This window comes from Bos indicus, chromosome 4, assembly GCF_029378745.1.
Source record: "Bos indicus isolate NIAB-ARS_2022 breed Sahiwal x Tharparkar chromosome 4, NIAB-ARS_B.indTharparkar_mat_pri_1.0, whole genome shotgun sequence".
Taxonomy (NCBI): Eukaryota; Metazoa; Chordata; class Mammalia; order Artiodactyla; family Bovidae; genus Bos; species Bos indicus.
This window is the reverse complement of record NC_091763.1, coordinates 32,119,135-32,137,117: the sequence shown is the minus strand read 5'-3', so window position 1 is coordinate 32,137,117 and position 17,983 is coordinate 32,119,135. Positions and strand designations below refer to the sequence as shown.

General features: G+C 39.9%; 2 protein-coding genes across 6 annotated transcripts in view; one reads left to right on the top strand and one right to left on the bottom strand.

Annotated features, from left to right (window-relative positions):
• The window catches only part of HYCC1 (hyccin PI4KA lipid kinase complex subunit 1), a 214,983-nt gene that overhangs the window by 16,562 nt on the left and 180,438 nt on the right, over window positions 1-17,983 (top strand). The gene's annotated exons all lie outside the window — the stretch shown is intronic.
• KLHL7 (kelch like family member 7) overlaps window positions 1-17,983 on the bottom strand; it is a 55,767-nt gene that overhangs the window by 11,299 nt on the left and 26,485 nt on the right. For all 4 annotated transcript variants that reach the window (XM_019958537.2, XM_019958536.2, XM_019958538.2 and 1 more), the window contains one exon: window positions 12,873-13,015. In XM_019958537.2, coding sequence (XP_019814096.1) covers window positions 12,873-13,015 — 143 coding nt within the window. The remainder of the gene's footprint in view (window positions 1-12,872; window positions 13,016-17,983) is intronic.

Sequence of the window (17,983 nt, the reverse complement as noted above, 5' to 3'; positions counted from 1 at the left end):
GTTGAAGAAGCAAGCAGAGAGGGGAAAACAACAGATGGGAAGTCAGGCCTGTCAGCTTAGTGGATATGAGTGCCAGGTCTTATTGCACTGACGGGACCACTCCCAATCCTGTAGGTGGAGGAAGAATTACTTATGGCTCTCTGCACACATGGACTGTGGGCAAGGTAAAAGCACATGGAGCTTTCATGTTAGCAACAGATGGATGACTAGCACTAGAGTCACACTGTATATGTGTGAGCAGGAAATTGTTACCCTAAAAATATAACTTAATTCAGTTAAGTTTTATTATCCATTCTAGGCAAAGTTGGCTTAAACTCAACATTCAAAACACTAAAATCATGGCATCTGGTCCCATCACTTAATGGCAAACAGATGGGGAAATAATGGAAACAGTGACAGACTTTATTTTTGGGGGCAGCAAAATCACTGCAGATGGTGACTGCAGCCATGAAATTAAAAAACGCTTGCTCCTTGGAAGGAAAGTTATGACCAACTTAGCATATTCAAAAGCAGAGACATTAATTTGATGACAAAGATGTATCTAGTCAAAGCTATGGTTTTCCAGCAGTCATGTATGGATGTGAGAGTTGGACTATAAAGAAAGCTGAGCGCCGAAGATTTGATGCCTTTGAACTGTGGTGTTGGAGAAGACTCTTGAGAGTCCCTTGGACTGCAAGGAGATCCAACCAGTCCATTCTAAAGGAGATCAGTCCTAAATATTCATGGGAAGGACTGATGCTGAAGCTGAAACTCCAAAACTTTGGCCACCTGATGGCAAGAACTGACTCATTGGAAAAGACCCTGATGCTGGGAAAGATTGAAGGCAGGAGGAGAAGGGGATGACGGAGGATGAGATGGTTGGATGGCATCATTGACTCAATGGACATGAGTTTGAGTAAGCTCCGGGAATTGGTGATGGACAGGGAAGCCTGGCGTGCTGCAGTCCATGGGGTTGTAAAGAGTTGGACACAACTGAGTGAACTGAACTAGGCAAGGTTCTATGCTTAGATGCTGAGAAGATATGAAAATGAGAAAACTGGAAAAAACACAAGCAGAAGGATTTAAGTTTTGAAAAATCGCCTATGCATGCATCCCCACATACTATAGAGATACACCCAAGTATAAAGTCCTATCTTTCCTGGTCCCAGTCAACCTTTCTTGCCTCTGCTGTGATACATCACATTCTAGACTTTTTTCAGGATCAAGACTTTTTTTGCAAGCTTCTCTGATTACCTTTTTCTGAATTCCTACCACACTGAAGTCTGGAGTTGACGACAGAGCACTTCATTACATGTTGTGATTTTTCAGCTGTAGGACACTGCTACAGGAAGTGAAAAGCTTCCTGAGTTGATAGGATGTAGTATTTTTCTTAAAAGAAAAGTTTGATTTTATATAATCTGCATTCTGAAAACACATGAATCCTCAAATAACAGAAACACTACACATGTAAATTTTAATAAGATATGCAAAATGCAGTATGAAAAAAACTTTTTAAAAATAAAGATTTGAGAACTTTATTTTGTATCTTTTTGAGAGAAAATCAAGCAAAACTAGGGGAGAAAGGTTTATGCCAGATGCCACAGCATTCCTAGACATAGTTTCATGAAAAGTACACCTATATCTAAATTCCTTTTTTAAAGGAAAAAGTTAGAATCCATTCAGTTAATATTTTGTATGCTTTTGCTTTTTATGAAAAAATTTAACAATTAAGATATATTCATACTTAGGATTAAATATATTCTTTTCTTTCTGTTTCTATCTATCTAAACTCTATCAGTAAGTTCCCCTCAAAGTTCCATGAAGCTTGCTGGACAAATCCATCCCAGAGGGATCTCTTCTTTTCAGACCACCACTGCTGTCATTATCTATTTTGTACTGAGAGAGTTAATTCTGAGGTGCATTGATAAGGAGTCTGGGGCCCTCCTTACACAAATGTTTTCCTTTTTCTACATTCCTTCACGTTATCACATAAGATGGTTTTTTTCTTCAGATCTGAGTTGTTATGGCAACAATCTATTTTACCTAAGACCAACTTTATTCAAGCCCAGAACTAATGATTACACAACAAAACAACTCACCTTGCTCAATGGTATGTTTTTCCTTAAGCTCTGTAATGATTATATTCTTTGGAACTCTGCATCCAAATGGGTCTATCCTTTTCTCCTTTGCCTTTCACTTCTCTTCTTTTCACAGCTATTTGTAAGGCCTCCTCAGACAAACATTTTGCCTTTTTGCATTTCTTTTTCTTGGGGATGGTCTTAATCCCCTCCTGTACAGTGTCCATCCATAGTTCTTCAGGCACTCCGTCTATCAGATCTAATCCCTTGAGTCTATTTCTCACTTCCACTGTATAATCATAAGGGATTTGATTTAGGTCATACCTGAATGGTCTAGTGGTTTTCCCTACTTTCTTCAATTTAAGTCTGAATTTGGCAATAAGGACCTCATGATGTGAGCCACAGTCAGCTCCCAGTTTTGTTTTTGCTGACTGTATAGAGCTTCTTCATCTTTGGCTGCAAAGAATATAATCAATCTGCTTTGGGTATTGACCATCTGGTGATGTCCATGTGTAGAGTCTTCTCTTATGTTGCTGGAAGAGGGTGCTTGCAAACTCTATTAGCCTTTGTCCTGCTTCATTTTGTACTCCAGGCCAAATTATATCAAGAACAGAAAGGAGAGATAAGAAAGCCTTCCTCAGTGATCAATGCAAAGAAATAAAAAAAACAATAGAATGGGAAAGACTAGAGATCTCTTCAAGAAAATTAGAGACACCAAAGGAATATTTCATGCAAAGATGGGCACAATAAAGGACAGAAATTGTACGTGGTCATGTATGGATGTGAGAGTGAGACGTGAAGAAAGCTGAGTGCCAAAGAAGTGATGCTTTTGAACTGTGGTGTTGGAGAAGACTCTTGAGAGTCCCTTGGACTGCAAGGAGATCCAACCAGTCCATTCTGAAGGAGATCAGCCCTTGGATTTCTTTGGAAGGAATGATGCTAAAGCTGAAACTCCAGTACTTTGGCCACCTCATGCCAAGAGTTGACTCATTGGAAAAGACTCTGATGCTGGGAGGGATTGGGGGCAGGAGGAGAAGGGGACAACAGAGGATGAGATGGCTGGATGGCACCACTGACTCAATGGACGTGAGTCTGAGTGAACTCCGGGAGTTGGTGATGGACAGGGAGGCTTGGCGTGCTGCGATTCATGGGGTCGCAAAGAGTCAGACACGACTGAGCGACTGAACTGAACAGAAGCAGAAGATATTAAGAAGAGGTGGCAAGAATACACAGAAGAACTATATTAAAAAGATCTTCATGACTCAAATAATCACGATGCTGTGATCACTCACCTACAGCCAGACATCCTGGAATGCAAAGTCAAGTGGGCCTTAGGAAGCATCACTGTGAACAAAGTGGAGGTGATGGAATTCCAGTTGAGCTATTTCAAATCCTAAAAATTGATGCCGTGAAAGTGCTGCGCTCAATATGCCAGCAAATTTGGAAAACTCAGCAGTGGCCACAGGACTGGAAAAGGTCAGTTTTCATTCCAATCCCAAAGAAAGGCAAGGCCAAAGAATGCTCTAACTACCACACCATTGCACTCATCTCACAGGCTAGCAAAGTAATGCTCAAGATCCTCCAAGCCAGGCTTCAACAGTACGTGAATTCCAGATGTTCAAGCTGGATTTAGAAAAGGCAGAGGAACCAGAGATCAATTGCCAACATCCGTTGGATCGTCGAAAAAGCAAGAGAGTTCCAGAAAAACATCTACTTCTGCTTTGTTGACTATGCCAAAGCCTTTGACTGTGTGGATCACAACAAACTATGGAACATTCTGAAAGAGATGGGACTACCAGACCACCTGACCTGCCTCTTGAGAAATCTGTATGCAGGTCAGGAAGCAACAGTTAGAACTGGACATGGAACAGACTGGTTCCAAATAGGAAAAGGAGTACGTCAAGGCTGTATATTGTCACCCTGTTTATTTAACTTATATGCAGAGTACATGATGAGAAACACTGGGCTGGATGAAGCACAAGCTGGAATCAAGACTGCTGGAAGAGATATCAATAACCTCAGATATGCAGATGACACCACCCTTTTGGCAGGAAGCAAAGACGAGCTAAAGAGCCTCTTGATGAAAGTGAAAAAGGAGAGTGAAAAAGTTGGCTTAAAACTCAACATTCAGAAAACTAAGATCATGGCATCTGGTCCCATTACTTCATGGCAAATAGATGGGGAAACAATGGAAACAGTGACAGACTTTATTTTGAGGGGCGGCAAAATCACTGCAGATGGTGCCTGCAGCCATGAAATTAAGACGCTTGTTCCCTGGTAGGAAAGCTATGACCAACCTAGACAGCATATTAAAAAGCAGAGACATTACTTTGCCAACAAAGGTCCGTCTAGTCAAGGCTATGGTTTTTCCAGTAGTCATGTACAGATGCGAAAGTTGGACTGTAAAGAAAGCTGAGTGCCGAAGAATTGATGCTTTTGAACTGCGGTGTTGGAGAAGACTCTTGAGAGTCCCTTGGACTGCAAGGTGATCCAGCCAGTCCATCCTAAAGGAAATCAGTCCTGAATATTCATTGGAAGGACTGATGTTGAAGCTGAAATTCCAATACTATGGCCACCTGATACAAAGAACTGACTCATTGGAAAAGACCCTGATGCTGGGAAATATTGAAGGCAGGAGGGGAAGGGGACGACAGAGGATGAGATGGTTGGATGGCATCACCGACTCAGTGGACATGAGTTTGAGTAAGCTCTGGGAGTTGATAATGGACAGGGAGGCCTGTCGAGCTGCAGTCCATGGGGTTGCAAAGAGTGGGACACTGAGCTGAACTGAACTGAATGATTATATAACAACAATGTATCTTGTCGAGGACAATTTCTCCTTCTTACTAGGAACCTTCTGACTAATCATGTTATTTTAAGACTTATGTTGTGGGAATGGGCCTGGTAAGACTATTGTTAGCAACCAGTTGAAGAAGTATATAAGGTCTTGATAAGACTGAGTGGGACACTCTGCCTCCTTCTGATGTCTATATCAGAAGCTTTCTCCATCCCTTTTTCACTGTAATAAAACTCTGCTACACAAAAGCTCTGAGTGATCAAGCCTCGTCTCTGGTCCAGAAGCTAAATTCTCTTCTTCAGAGATCACGAATCTGACACGGTTCAAGGTAAGCTATCAGTATCACGACTTTTAAGTAGTTACATTCAGTGGCTGCTTCAGTGACCTCAGCCTCCGTCTTCTCTAACTGCTTCAAGGTTGTGTACACCTCATACACTTTGAGTGTGAGGGACAGGACTGATATATATCCTTCACAATCCCCGCTGCTGCCCAACCCCAAAATTTCAAATTCTGGTTAAACTGCACTTTACAACCAGCTGACTGTACAATACACTGTCGTACAATCTGTTGTCATTTATAACAACTGAAGTTAATTATCTCTTATACTGATTACCGATTTTCAAAGAAAATCATCACAAGAAACCTATCTGAGCATGATTTTAGAATAATAGTTCTTACTGTGCCTTGGGATCATCATATGAACAATTACCAAAGGTAGCCAATAGTAATTTCCAAGTGACAAGATATAGTAAAAATAGTGATAATTTCTTTCACTCCTGGTTGGCTTTCTTCAGCCTGACTCTTGCCCCCTTAGCATTGCATTTATGTACCCACTACCCTCTAGCTAATTCCAGGATGACTAGAATCCTTCAAAACACCACATAGACTTATCTTCCCCAGTCTCCTTTTCCTTTCCCACCTAGGGCCCTCAATCAAATGCCTACAACTTTGTTTCTGTCTTCTCTCAGTCTTTTAAGGGGACTCCTCTGTTAACTGGTAATAATTATGGCTGACTGTGGCTTATGAGAGTGACTCTGAAGTCATCCCTCCCATGGTGAGTCGTATTTTCACCAAGGTTTCTTGCAGACACAGTGATTAAACACAAAAGGAACTGATCCCTGAAGCGGGAAACTTCAGGTACCACACCTATGTGTGGTACAAGGGCTGTGAGGCTGACTTTAGAACAAAACTACAAAAGTATGTTATGGAGATGCTTTTAAGGAAAAAAAAAAGAGGCTATCAATATTCCCATTTTGGAAAACATTCTAGGAAGGCACTCTACTGAGAATTCACCTCAGAATGTGTTCCAGTCTCTTCTATCTGAACTTGAGGACCACCAAACTGCCTGCAAACAAGCAGGTGTGAGAAATACCTAACGTGCATAAGCTGCAAAGAACACTGGTTTTACCACTGTTACCTATTATACTGACAACTAAGAACGTTTAAAGGACACCCATGGTGACCCATACTTGTCTTCCAGCAATGTCAGTCCCTGGGGGATACAGCTATGGGTCCAACCCACCTGGGATTACTGCTGTCCTTTGTGGAGATTCTGTTCTGACAGATGCTCCTGATCATTTCAGCAGCACTCCCTCTTGGACTTCAGTACACTACTTGTACAACACTCTGCTGGTGACAAACACCACTGATGCACTCTTACAAAACTTCTCTAATTTTTTAATAACATTTTCCGACTGAGCGACTTCCTTTCACTTTTCACTTTCATGCATTGGAGAAGGAAATGGCAACCCACTCCAGTATTCTTGCCTGGAGAATCCCAGGGATGGGGGAGCCTGGTGGGCTGCCGTCTATGGGGTCGCACTGAGTCGGACACGACTGAAGCGACTTGGTAGTAGTAGTAGTATAAGGTTTATACTTCTTTTACGCACAAGTCTTTTAAAATCATATGCAACATATAATCGCCAAGTTCCACCTTGATGATAGTATAGGACCGTCTCCGTACGCATTGGGCCAGACACTAAGCTCAGTGATGAGTCTACTTCAGAGTTGTGAGCAGGAAAAGGTACTTAGAGGCAATTCTCTGGTGGTCCAGTGTTAGGACTCCATTCTCTCATTGCCGAGGGTCCTGGTAGGGGAACTAAAAGTCCCACAAGCTGTGCGGTGAAAGCCAAAAGAAAAAGATACACAGCATAAACCTTTTGAATCTGATGATTCTGTAAAACATGGCACCATTGGTTTTCTGCCTCTGCAACCAGACCTGGTCCTCACCGTGTTGTTCTTACTCCTTGTCTGGTTTTAGCAGGGTCTTATGCAGAATCCCTTTTTCTCTGAGGCAGAGTCTCTGTCTCCACCATGTGAAAGTGGTGAGCCAAGACCCCTACAAAGTTTTAAGCCCTCAAAGCTTATCATTTCACTGACAGGAATAGTCCAAATAATCTGGTCAATTAAGTCAACTTTTATTTTGGCATCAGTATTATAAAACATTCCCATGCTACAATTGAGAACACAAATTCTGAGAACAGAGCACTGGATTCAGACAAATAACTCTTCAATAATCATTAAACACTTGATAAATATCAACAGGGACAGTGGGGAAGGGGAAGAGGAGACTCAGCAGAATTCTCAAAGGATGACAAGAACAGTATCATTTCAATTCAATATATAGCAACCCAAGATTTCTACTACTTTATCTACTTATCTACTAGAAAAAAAATATTTTTTCTTATCATCTTTCAATCAGCAATTAATATAAATATTTGCTGCTTCTCATGAGTGATATCCAAGGAATATCTAAAGACAACACTTTATAGGGATACTGCTTAATTCTAGATAATTCAATTAAGTAGTACTGCTTAAATTGTCTCTTTGAAGGAGATCAATTCAGTGAAAATAATCATTTGGGACAGGTATAGGACACATATCAATGGGTTCCATTAAGGATAGTTAAAACCATTTTAACATCTCTGAAAATATTAAATTCAAGAATTTTAAAACAATTCCTATACAGTATTTATTATTAAGCAGTCTACTTGAAATGGAAAATGAAATAATGTTCACTTTGGAGATTCAAGGTAAATAATAACTTAGAGAAATCAGCCTCCCGACTTTTAATATTAGAAATAATAATCAACTTATATCAAAATATTAAATAAGAGTAAATGGTGAAAATTTTTAAGATGTAGTTTTAGTAAAAAGAAAGGAGAGGGTGGAACTTCCAACAGAAATATTTAATAAATATTATAATGGGGGTGCTAACAGTGTTAACATTAGGAAATGAGTAATAATTGATGGAATAAGAATGTTTTTATTGGTAGTTATATCCTCAATTATTTAAATATTTCCACTATAAATCTAAGAACTTGTGATTGAGTATACAGAAGAGCACCAAGTATGTGCCATTTATAAGAGCAAAGCAAGACATCAAATGAGATTTCTGAAGTTACAGTCTCATTTCCAGGCTTGTGCAGCACACTCATCTTTTTTCAACTGTTCAATAAAAAAAAAAAAAAAAGAATCAAGGAAATTGTTACAACTACAGGCCAGAAACAAGTGCTAGTAGTCATTCCATATTTGCCTTACTCTAAAAACAATGCTGTCTCCCAAGTGAAATCAGTATTCTCCTTGTACCTCTGTACATCAAAACAGACATCTACTAAAAGATAAAGTATTTACCAAAATATACTTTAATTGGGTTTTTAACTGTCAAAATCGACACCAAAGTTAGGAGGGTGTAACTATCATCAACACCTGAAAGCTGTGGTTCATAGAATTATAATTTAAGCTCCTGTGACTTTAGATTTTTCTTGGGGAAAAAAAGAACTGATAAGTTTCCTGCTCCTGACTCAGAAGGATCCTGAAAAATTAAAAAGCAATGAAATTAAATAGCCACTGAAATGTCAACAGTCTTAACATTACTTGTATGAAATAGATGTGTAGGTGTATCAACCTGTTAAGCACACTGACATTGTGCTTACTGCACTGTGTTGCACAGGCCATCAAGCTTTATGGTACCTGCCATTCACTCAGTCTTCTACTAAGGAAGGAAACTAAATGTCTTCAGGTAAAAAAAAAATCAGCCTATATTCTGACTGTAGATATATGACCCAAAAGCCAGTCACAGGGACAGTCTAAATATAATGATATTTAACCAAACTAACCTGCCACTCCTTCCCTGGAGGTCTTTTTGGTATCTGGCAGCATATATCTTCTGTGGGTTATGGCAGAAAGTGAAGAAGAACTAAAGAGCCTCTTGATGAAAGTGAAAGAGGAGAGTGAAAAAGCTGGTTTAAAATTCAACATTCAAAAAACCAAAATCATGGCATCCGGTCCCATCACTTCATGGCAAATAGATGGGGAAACAATGGAAACAGTGACAGACTATTTTTGGGGGCGGCAAAATCACTGCAGATGGTGACTGCAGCCATGAAATTAAAAGATGCTTGCTCCTTGGAAGAAAAGCTATGACCAACCTAGACAGCATATTAAAAAGCAGAGACATTACTTTGCTGACAAAGATCTATCTAGTCAAAGCTATGGTTTTTCCAATAGTCATGTATGGATCTGAGAGTTGGACTATAAAGAAAGCTGAGCGCTGAAGAATTGATGCTTTTGAACTGTGGTGTTGGAGAAGACTCTTGAGAGTCCCTTGGACTGCAAGGAGATCCAACCAGTCCATCCTAAAGGAAATCAGTCCTGAGTATTCATGGGAAGAACTGATGCTGAAGCTGAAACTCCAATACTTTGGCCACCTGATGCAAAGAACTGACTCATTGGAAAAGACCCTGATGCTGGGAAAGATTGAAGGTGGGAGGAGAAGGGAACGACGGAGGATGAGATGGTTAGATGGCATCACCGACTCAATGAACATGAGTTTGAGCAGACTCCAGTAGTTGGTGGACAGGGAAGACTGGCGTGCTGCAGTCCATGGGGTCGCAAAGAGTCAGACACGACTGAGCAGCTGAACTGACTGGTGACTCTTGATTGTTGCATCAGGGCCAGGTTCCGGTCTCCTCACTGGACCAGACTGAAGCAACCACTAAAACCTGGTTTATAGCTTACACTCTGGCTAGTGTGTATTTCTGTTACTATCTACCCAAGATCATTAGATGGAATTTCTTTTCAACTGACAGAAAAGATAAAGTTATTTCATAGTCTGACTTCAAGATCTCTAGACTAACTCTATGCTATGATCTCAGCTGCAGGAGCCCTGGTCTATCTCACCTTGCCAAAGGTCTCCTATGTGGATGCCTATAACACTGATCAGTTCTGGAAACAGAAATGAACGGAAAATAGAAGGGATCCCACATGTCTTGGGAAGACAAGTGTTTCTCAAAACAAAAGTTATCCTAAAGTATGGTGTTGCTCGCAACAGAGTTCCTAGATGTCCACAGGTCTGCAGCAAGGGTTGGCAAACTGCAGGCTAAATCCAACCAACTGACTGTTTCTATAAATAAAGTTTGATTGGAATGCAGCCATACCCATGTTTTAATGTATTATTTATGGCTGCTTTCTGGCTACAGCATCAGGTTGAGCAGTTATAGCAAAGAATATGTAGACTATAAAATTCAAGTGTTTATTATCTCTTTTAGAAAAAGTTAGCCAAGCCCTGATCTATATCATGTTGGTATAACCTCTTGGAAATGAAGGACAGCTTGTTGCCCCAAGCATCTTCTAACACTTTACAGATGACACATATCCTGTGTTTGGGTGTCCTACATTTACACTCTAACTGGGCAAACCAAAAAGCTGCCAGTTGTGAGCAGAACCTGGAGCAGCTTTCTAAGTGGGACAGGTGAAAAAGTACAGCTCAGCTGCTCAGGCTAGCCTGTGACCCTAGGGCATTGAGTTGCTGCTTATAACTTGAGGCATGTCCCAATATGACCACAGAGCACACCCCTGGGATTCTAGAGCAGGGCCAACCTACTTTAGGCAGGTACCATTTTTTCAGGAAATAGCTCCTGGCTGGCCACTAGGGTCTGACAGACAGCAAATGTCTGACACCAAGGGAAACCAGGTGAGCATATCGTTAACCCATTTTGAATAGTGTTACCTGACCTACCACATCACCAATAGCATGGTTTCGATCCATGATCTAGTATTTAGACACAGAACTGGGCTTTTGGAGGTCTCAAAGGCACAGAACATCCAAATGGGATAATCACAACCCTTCCTCAGTAGGCTTCTCCCTCACCCAGGGTTATGTCTTCTTGGAGGTGGTCTTTCCACATCAGCTGACAAATTTGAGAGACCTGAGCTTGGTTCATCTGTGACAGTACTAGCCAAAAGTACTAGCTTAAGCATTATAGTCCCTTCAGGAATGGTACTGAGGCATAATACAGAAAAGACATATCCTGATATGGCAGATTTTCAAGCAGTTCCTTTAATTGTTCATTATGTCATTCAGTAGAGGAAGCCTCAGGTCAGTTTTTTATCAAATGTCAGACAGTGACTAATGGTTTACCCAGATGGTTACACCTGAAATAAGCAAAAATGAAAAAAATGCTGACAAGGAGATTTGAGAAAGGATAATGTAGAAGCCCGTCCCACCCCGTTCTCCCAAAAGGAAACAAATTTGAGTCCCACATGAATTCTTACTGGAGTGCCCACAGCTGCAGCAAAGTCTCAGTAATCATGTGGTTAGGACTGTGTCTGCATCTTTCCTCCCCAGTGTGATGCTTGCTCAGTGGGCTTGAGTGACTACAGTGCAGTGATAGATGCATGCATTATCTACATAAGTCAGTGGCTACAGAAGTTAGTGAGCCTTTATGAGAATGGATACATGTATATGTATGGCTGAGTCCCTTTGCTGTTCACCTGAAAATGTCACAACATTGTTAATCAGCTATACTCCAATATAAAATAAAAAGTCAGGAAAAAAACAACAAAAAAAACAGCTAATGGCCCTTCCTTACCTGAAGCCTACGTGGCTATCCACTACTGGCTAGCACCCACTTTGTGGGCAATACTGACCGATTCTAAGAAGCTGATTTGTTATCATACCTTGAGGGAACCAGTTAGTTACCTAATGCCATGCTAACTACACTGGAACCGTCCCATTATTGAAGGGACAAAGCTCCGTCCTCATTGGAATTGATATTTATTCTGGATTTGGACTGGCCCACGCTGTCTTTTGCACTCTTGACAACACTACCCTATGTGTATCACCACTATCGTATTATATAGAAAGCCTCCAAGGACCCACTTCTCAGAGAAAGTAGTATCAGAAGTATCCTGATGTAAAAAGGATGCTCTGGACTCATCCAGGTATCTATCATCGACAAAAAAATGGGCCTATAAGATGATGAAAGAGATCGTTAAGTGCTGAGACTCAACATCAGTTATGGGTACCATCTTGCAAGGTCAGGTGCTATCTTTTTAGGATAATGGTATTATGTGTTCTGCTTGGCCAGTATATGTAGCAATAGCAAAATATAGTATTATCTCTCCAATAGCCAAAAATCACAGGTCTAAGAAACAAGAGGTAGAAATATGAATGGACTTTCTCATAATCTATTTTTAAAAATTGTGTTCCTAGACCTATGACTCAAACTCTGCTGCCCAAATGGCATAATGTAAAACACATTAAAATTGGAATAATATCTAGATGGTTGGGGAAAGGTAATTTTATCTTTTTCCTCATGATGGTCTACATTTTTCACATTTTCTAGAAAGACTGTATTATTTTATATTCAAACATAATTACTAAAGGGGAAAAAAAAAACCCATAGCTCCAGAAGCAGATTTTCATTGAAAATGGCACATAAGTAAAGCAAGGAGTTGAGATGAATGCAAGGAGTTCCCAACAAATTAGAAGAACTGCTTTCCCTTTTCTTTGATAATGGTTACTATGTAGCACTCCAGAGCAGTCACAGAGACATTTGAAATCTGACTAAGCCTCAGTTTCCTTATTTGTAAAATGAGATATAACTCTGTATCTTATAAGATCTATGAAAGAACACCATAAATTATAACATCTCTGAGTCATTACTATCCCTGGTAGGTGCCAGTCTATCTGCTCAGTGCTTTTAGAAACAAAAACAAGGATAAAAGTTAGTTACCTTTGGGTTAAAATATCTACAAGACTGTGGTTGGGAGCCTCCAAACAGGGCTATGCGGTAGTCATGTTTCTTCCTTCTGGGCCTTGTGCCTTCTACCAGTTCTTCTCGATCCTCTGGAGAAAGGAGATGATACCTCATGCCACCTATAGAAAAATACATGACAACTCTTCAAGAACTTCAGGCACTTTAATACTTACTTTGAAAAGGAAACAAACAAAACAGTGCTCTTATTTCTGTAACCATTTTTTTTTCCTATCATCTCTCTAACATTTATGGAAAGAGTGAGGGGGAATGAGGCAGGAGAAATGTATAATAATCTGAGTGCTAATCAATTTATCATTCTCCATCATCACCTTAATGCTAAGATTGTCCTACCCACTTAGTAAATATCAGTGAATCATCTGGCTTTTCAAGCAACAGCAGCCATAATATTAATTATTGAAATTCAGATCTCCTAACCCAGCAGTTCTCAATCTTCACTGTACATTAGAGTCACCTAGAAAATCTCAGAAACTATCGCTGGGGCCTACCTCAGCAGAGTTAAATCGAAACCTCTGGTGAAAGGGTGGAAGCACCGGTACTGCCCCTTGCTGCTAAGTCACTTCAGTCGTGTCTGACTCTGTATGACCCCATAGACAGCAGCCTACCAGGCTCCTCCATCCATGGGATTTTCCAGGCAGGAGTACTGGAGTGGGGTGCCGTTGCCTTCTCCGTATATGTGGTTAAAAGATCAGCAACTTCATTACCTGGGAACTTGTTAGAAATCCGAATCCCAGAGCTACTGAATTAGAATCTGCATATTTAACAAAATCCGAAAGTAACTCAGATGCACATAAAACTTGGAGAAGTACTTACTGCTTAGATGATCCTAAAATGCAATGAGGATTCATAACTATTGTGATCTAAAATCTTTCAGCAATTACTTAATTTTGCCAAGTCAAGGGACATTCAACAATTAAAAACTTTTAAGATGTCATTTCAAATCAATGTGGGAAAAGTAGATTATTCAATAAATGATGATAGACAGTGATATGAAGAAAATACCTAACTTCATATTTTACTCTAAAGCAAATTCCAAATCAATAGAATATTTTTAAATGTTTTAAAGCCTTATAAATGAACTAAAGAAAAACAGTTAAAGTTAAAAAAAATATAGGCCCAGAATGAGGAAGCCTGAAAGTTAAAGTGAAGCCACTCAATCGTGTCCGACTCTTTGCAACCCCATGGACTGTAACCTACGAGGCTCTTCTGTCCATGGGATTTTCCAGGCAAGAGTACTGGACTGGGTTGCCATTTCCTTCTCCAGGGGATCTTCCCAACCCAGGGAATGAACCCAGGTCTCCTGCATTGCAGGCAGACACTTTACCATCTGAGCTACCAAGGAAGCCTAAGAAAAGACAAATAACACAGAACCTAAAAAAAAAAAAAATTAGAACTACATAAAATTTTAACTTAAATTATTTTATGGCAAAAAGAAAAAATAAAAAATCAAAAGACAATGACAGGATTTCCCTGGTGGTCTAGTGGCTAGGACTGTACTCCCAATGCAGAGGGACCAGGTTTGATTCCTCATCTGGGAACTAGATCCCACATGCAGCAAATAAGACCCAGTGCAGTCAAAAAAATAAGTAAATGTTAAACGAAAGAGACAATGACAAACTAGAAAAGAATTTATAAATCATATAAAAGACATATAAAAGATACTCAATAATATTCAGATGATCAAATAACAGAAAGTTAGATCATGTATCTGAACAAAGTTCATAGAAAAAGAACTAATTACAAATAACTCTGAAACATATGAAAAGATGCTCATGTGCTCTAGTCAGAGAAATACAAATTAAAATCAAAGTTTCTCATACATCAGACTGCACAAGATCAAACTATCTAGAACACGGTATGATAAAGGAAGCAGCAGTCTCCTACACTCCTGGTGGAGACGTTGATGAGTGCAAATTATCTGTGAAATTATTATTTCATACCTTTTAGCCAGAAATTTCCCCCTTTAGGATTTTATCAACCTAAAGTTCACTGTCAGGGAAGTGGTTAAAAATTATGGTTATCCACACAATAGAACACTAAATATGGTTATTGAGATGAACAAGGAAGGGTAATATGTACACACAGGATGAATTCCAAGAAATAATGTGGAATGAAAAAAAGCAAGATGGGAAAATTCCCTGGTTGGGGAACCAAGATCCCACAAGCTGACAGGAAGGCAGGCAAGGGAGAAAGAAAGACATAGAAGAGTACACAGAGTGTGACTTTATTTTAAAAATTTATATCTTTATTTATATATATTTATACATAATTTATACAAGCATGTGTCAATAAATGACTGTGTATGCACAGACTCAAGACTTCTTTTAGAAGGATATACTAGATAATAATGGTTACCTCCAGTGAGACTTTTCACTATCTACCCTTGAACTGTGTATGATGTACAGTATTACTGGTCCAAAAATAAAATAATGTAAGCAATTTTCAATACATCCAGAAAACACTTCTGTTCATGATGCTGTGTTGGGCTTTTATAAGAGGAGTATAGAGAGAAGACCGTTTTGGATAACAGGTTGTGAATGAATGAAAATCAGTATCAATATTTCTAGCATTTCTTTCCACTTTAGAGCATTAGTAGATGCACTGTGCATTAGAACAGCTGGCACACTCAGCAGCCAAGACTCAGATGCCTACTCTCAGTCAGGGGTCCGCAAACCTGCTCCAGAGGGCCAGACAGCAAATATTCTGGGCTCTGTAAGTCACATTTGGTTTCTGTCATATATTTTTGATTTGTTTTTTCACAATCCTTTACAACTGTGAAAAACCACTTTTCCTCATCCCCTCCTCTCCCACTCTAGCTGTAAGACTGTAGTTCTTAAAAGTGTAGCTCCCTGACTAGCAGCATCACTTGGAAACTTGTTAGAAATCCCAATTATTGAATGCTACTCCAGAACAGATCTTACGGGGTTTGAGAGCCACTGCTCTAGGAGGGCTTCACACAGGGCAGATGTGTCCTGCGGAATCTATGAACACAGTTCTCCCAACAACAGAACATAGGCAGTAGGGAAGGAGAGATTCAGGAGGGGAAGGTTCCAGACAACAGGCCATGGGTGCAACTGTACAACAGTTGCCAACTCTGGCCAACTGTGTCCACCCCTGGAGGAAGCACAGACTGTGGCTCCTTCACTGAGGGGCTGTTTCTCTCCCAGGACAGGGATGAGGACAAGTTCTCTGGGACCTTTCCCTGAGAAGCCCCTTGCTCCTTAGGCTGATTCCTTTGGGAGTTAGTCCTTTGAGAGGCAGGTACTGTCATTTGAAGATTCTGAGTAAGAACTTGGTCTGACCCTTTGTGGTGGCTTTGACTATGATCTTCATTTTAGGACTCATTTTCTTTAGTTGTAAATTCTCTCAGTTTAGTTTTAGTCTACATTCCTATCATCTTTTCTGTTTTTCTTCTACGCTCAGAAGGCAGCCTCTAGGTCAGATGGTAGGAAGGTAACTGACAGTCTGAGGAAGGGAGGCCTTCTCTCCACTGAGCTTTATTCAGGCTTCAAAGCTGCATGTGCCTAGTCAAGGAATTTTAGAACTGTTCTTTATTAGAACAAGACAAAACAAAGAAAAAAAGAAAATGTAGCAAAGATTCCTGCTCAAGAGCCTAACCCCACACTTGGCTGGATTTCTGGAATAATGCCAATATTCTAAGTCAATTCAGAATCCACATAAGAACTAAGCACTATACTTTATTTAGACTGGCTAGTTTATCTTCAACAGCTTACTCCATGTGTGAATAAACAGATGCAAGTCTCCACCCAGTGAAACCAGAAATAGGACACAGCATGCAAATAGGGGTATAACAAAAAATCCGATATTAACATGTACGAAATCCACATAATGAAAGCACGAATCTAAAGGTGTCTTCTTGGTCTTGATTTTCTTTCACCTCCCTGTATTTAAAGAAACTAGGGACTACCTATGATCTACTTCTTTAAACTCCCTACACCTTGGTTTCAAAGACAGCAGCTTGGGTGAACTCTCCTTTTCCAGTTCTTGTCCCATCACCCCTTAAGGGATATGTTCTTGATTCATACCCTTTTTTCCCCTCGACACCATAACTAGAACCAAAAGGTATTATACCATGCACTGTCTTATGCTATTGCCACTCACGAAAAATGTTTATTATTAGATATTTATCTCAGATATTTTTAGTAAATATAGAGCATTCCACTGTATGGATATATCATAATACTTTCCCAAACTAGGGGACAGTATTGGGTCAACTTACCCTAAAACCGTAATATTATTAACTAGTAGCCATGGGATAAGTCTAACAGAAATTTTACTTTACTTCCAAATCAAGGGAAAGTGATACTATTTAATAATCAGGTGGGTGCCTAAAGCCTGTGCTCTGCAGCAAGAGATGCCACCACAATGAGAAGCCCATGTGCTACAACTAGGGTAGTCCTTGTTCATCACACCTACAGAAAGCCTGCCCACAGCAATGAAGACACCGCTCAGCCAACCAGAAAAGAAACACATGAAAGGAGAACTAGTGAACTGGAATATAGATTTGAAGAAATCACCCCAAGTGCAACGAAAAGCTTAGAAATTATGGAGTGGAGAACTGACAACCTTTTTAATTAAAATTCCCGAAGAAGTTGACACTATTGGAAGAGAAAATGGCTGAGAGTTTTCCAAACTTGATGAAAAACATGGATTCCTCAGACTCGGGAAAATGAACAAACACTGAGCAGGATAAACACAAACAAATGTCCAGCTATATTTGATGCTAAACATCAAAACCAACAGAAACCCTTTTAAAAAGCCACAGGCAAAAAATGCACATTGTCTACAAAGAATGACAACTACACTGACAGGAGACATCAACAGTAACGATGGAGGTGGGGTGGAATATCTTCAAAGTACTGAGAGAAAATACATTCAACTTAGAATTACATGCCCAGTTCACCTTTAAGAACAGAGTAAAAGAAAAAAAAGATTTTTATATAACCAGTAACTGAAACAGTTTAAAATCAATAGACTGTCAGTGTATGAACTTTATAAAGGATGCTCTTCAGGAATATAGGGAGAAGGTCTAAGATAAAAGAAGAAAT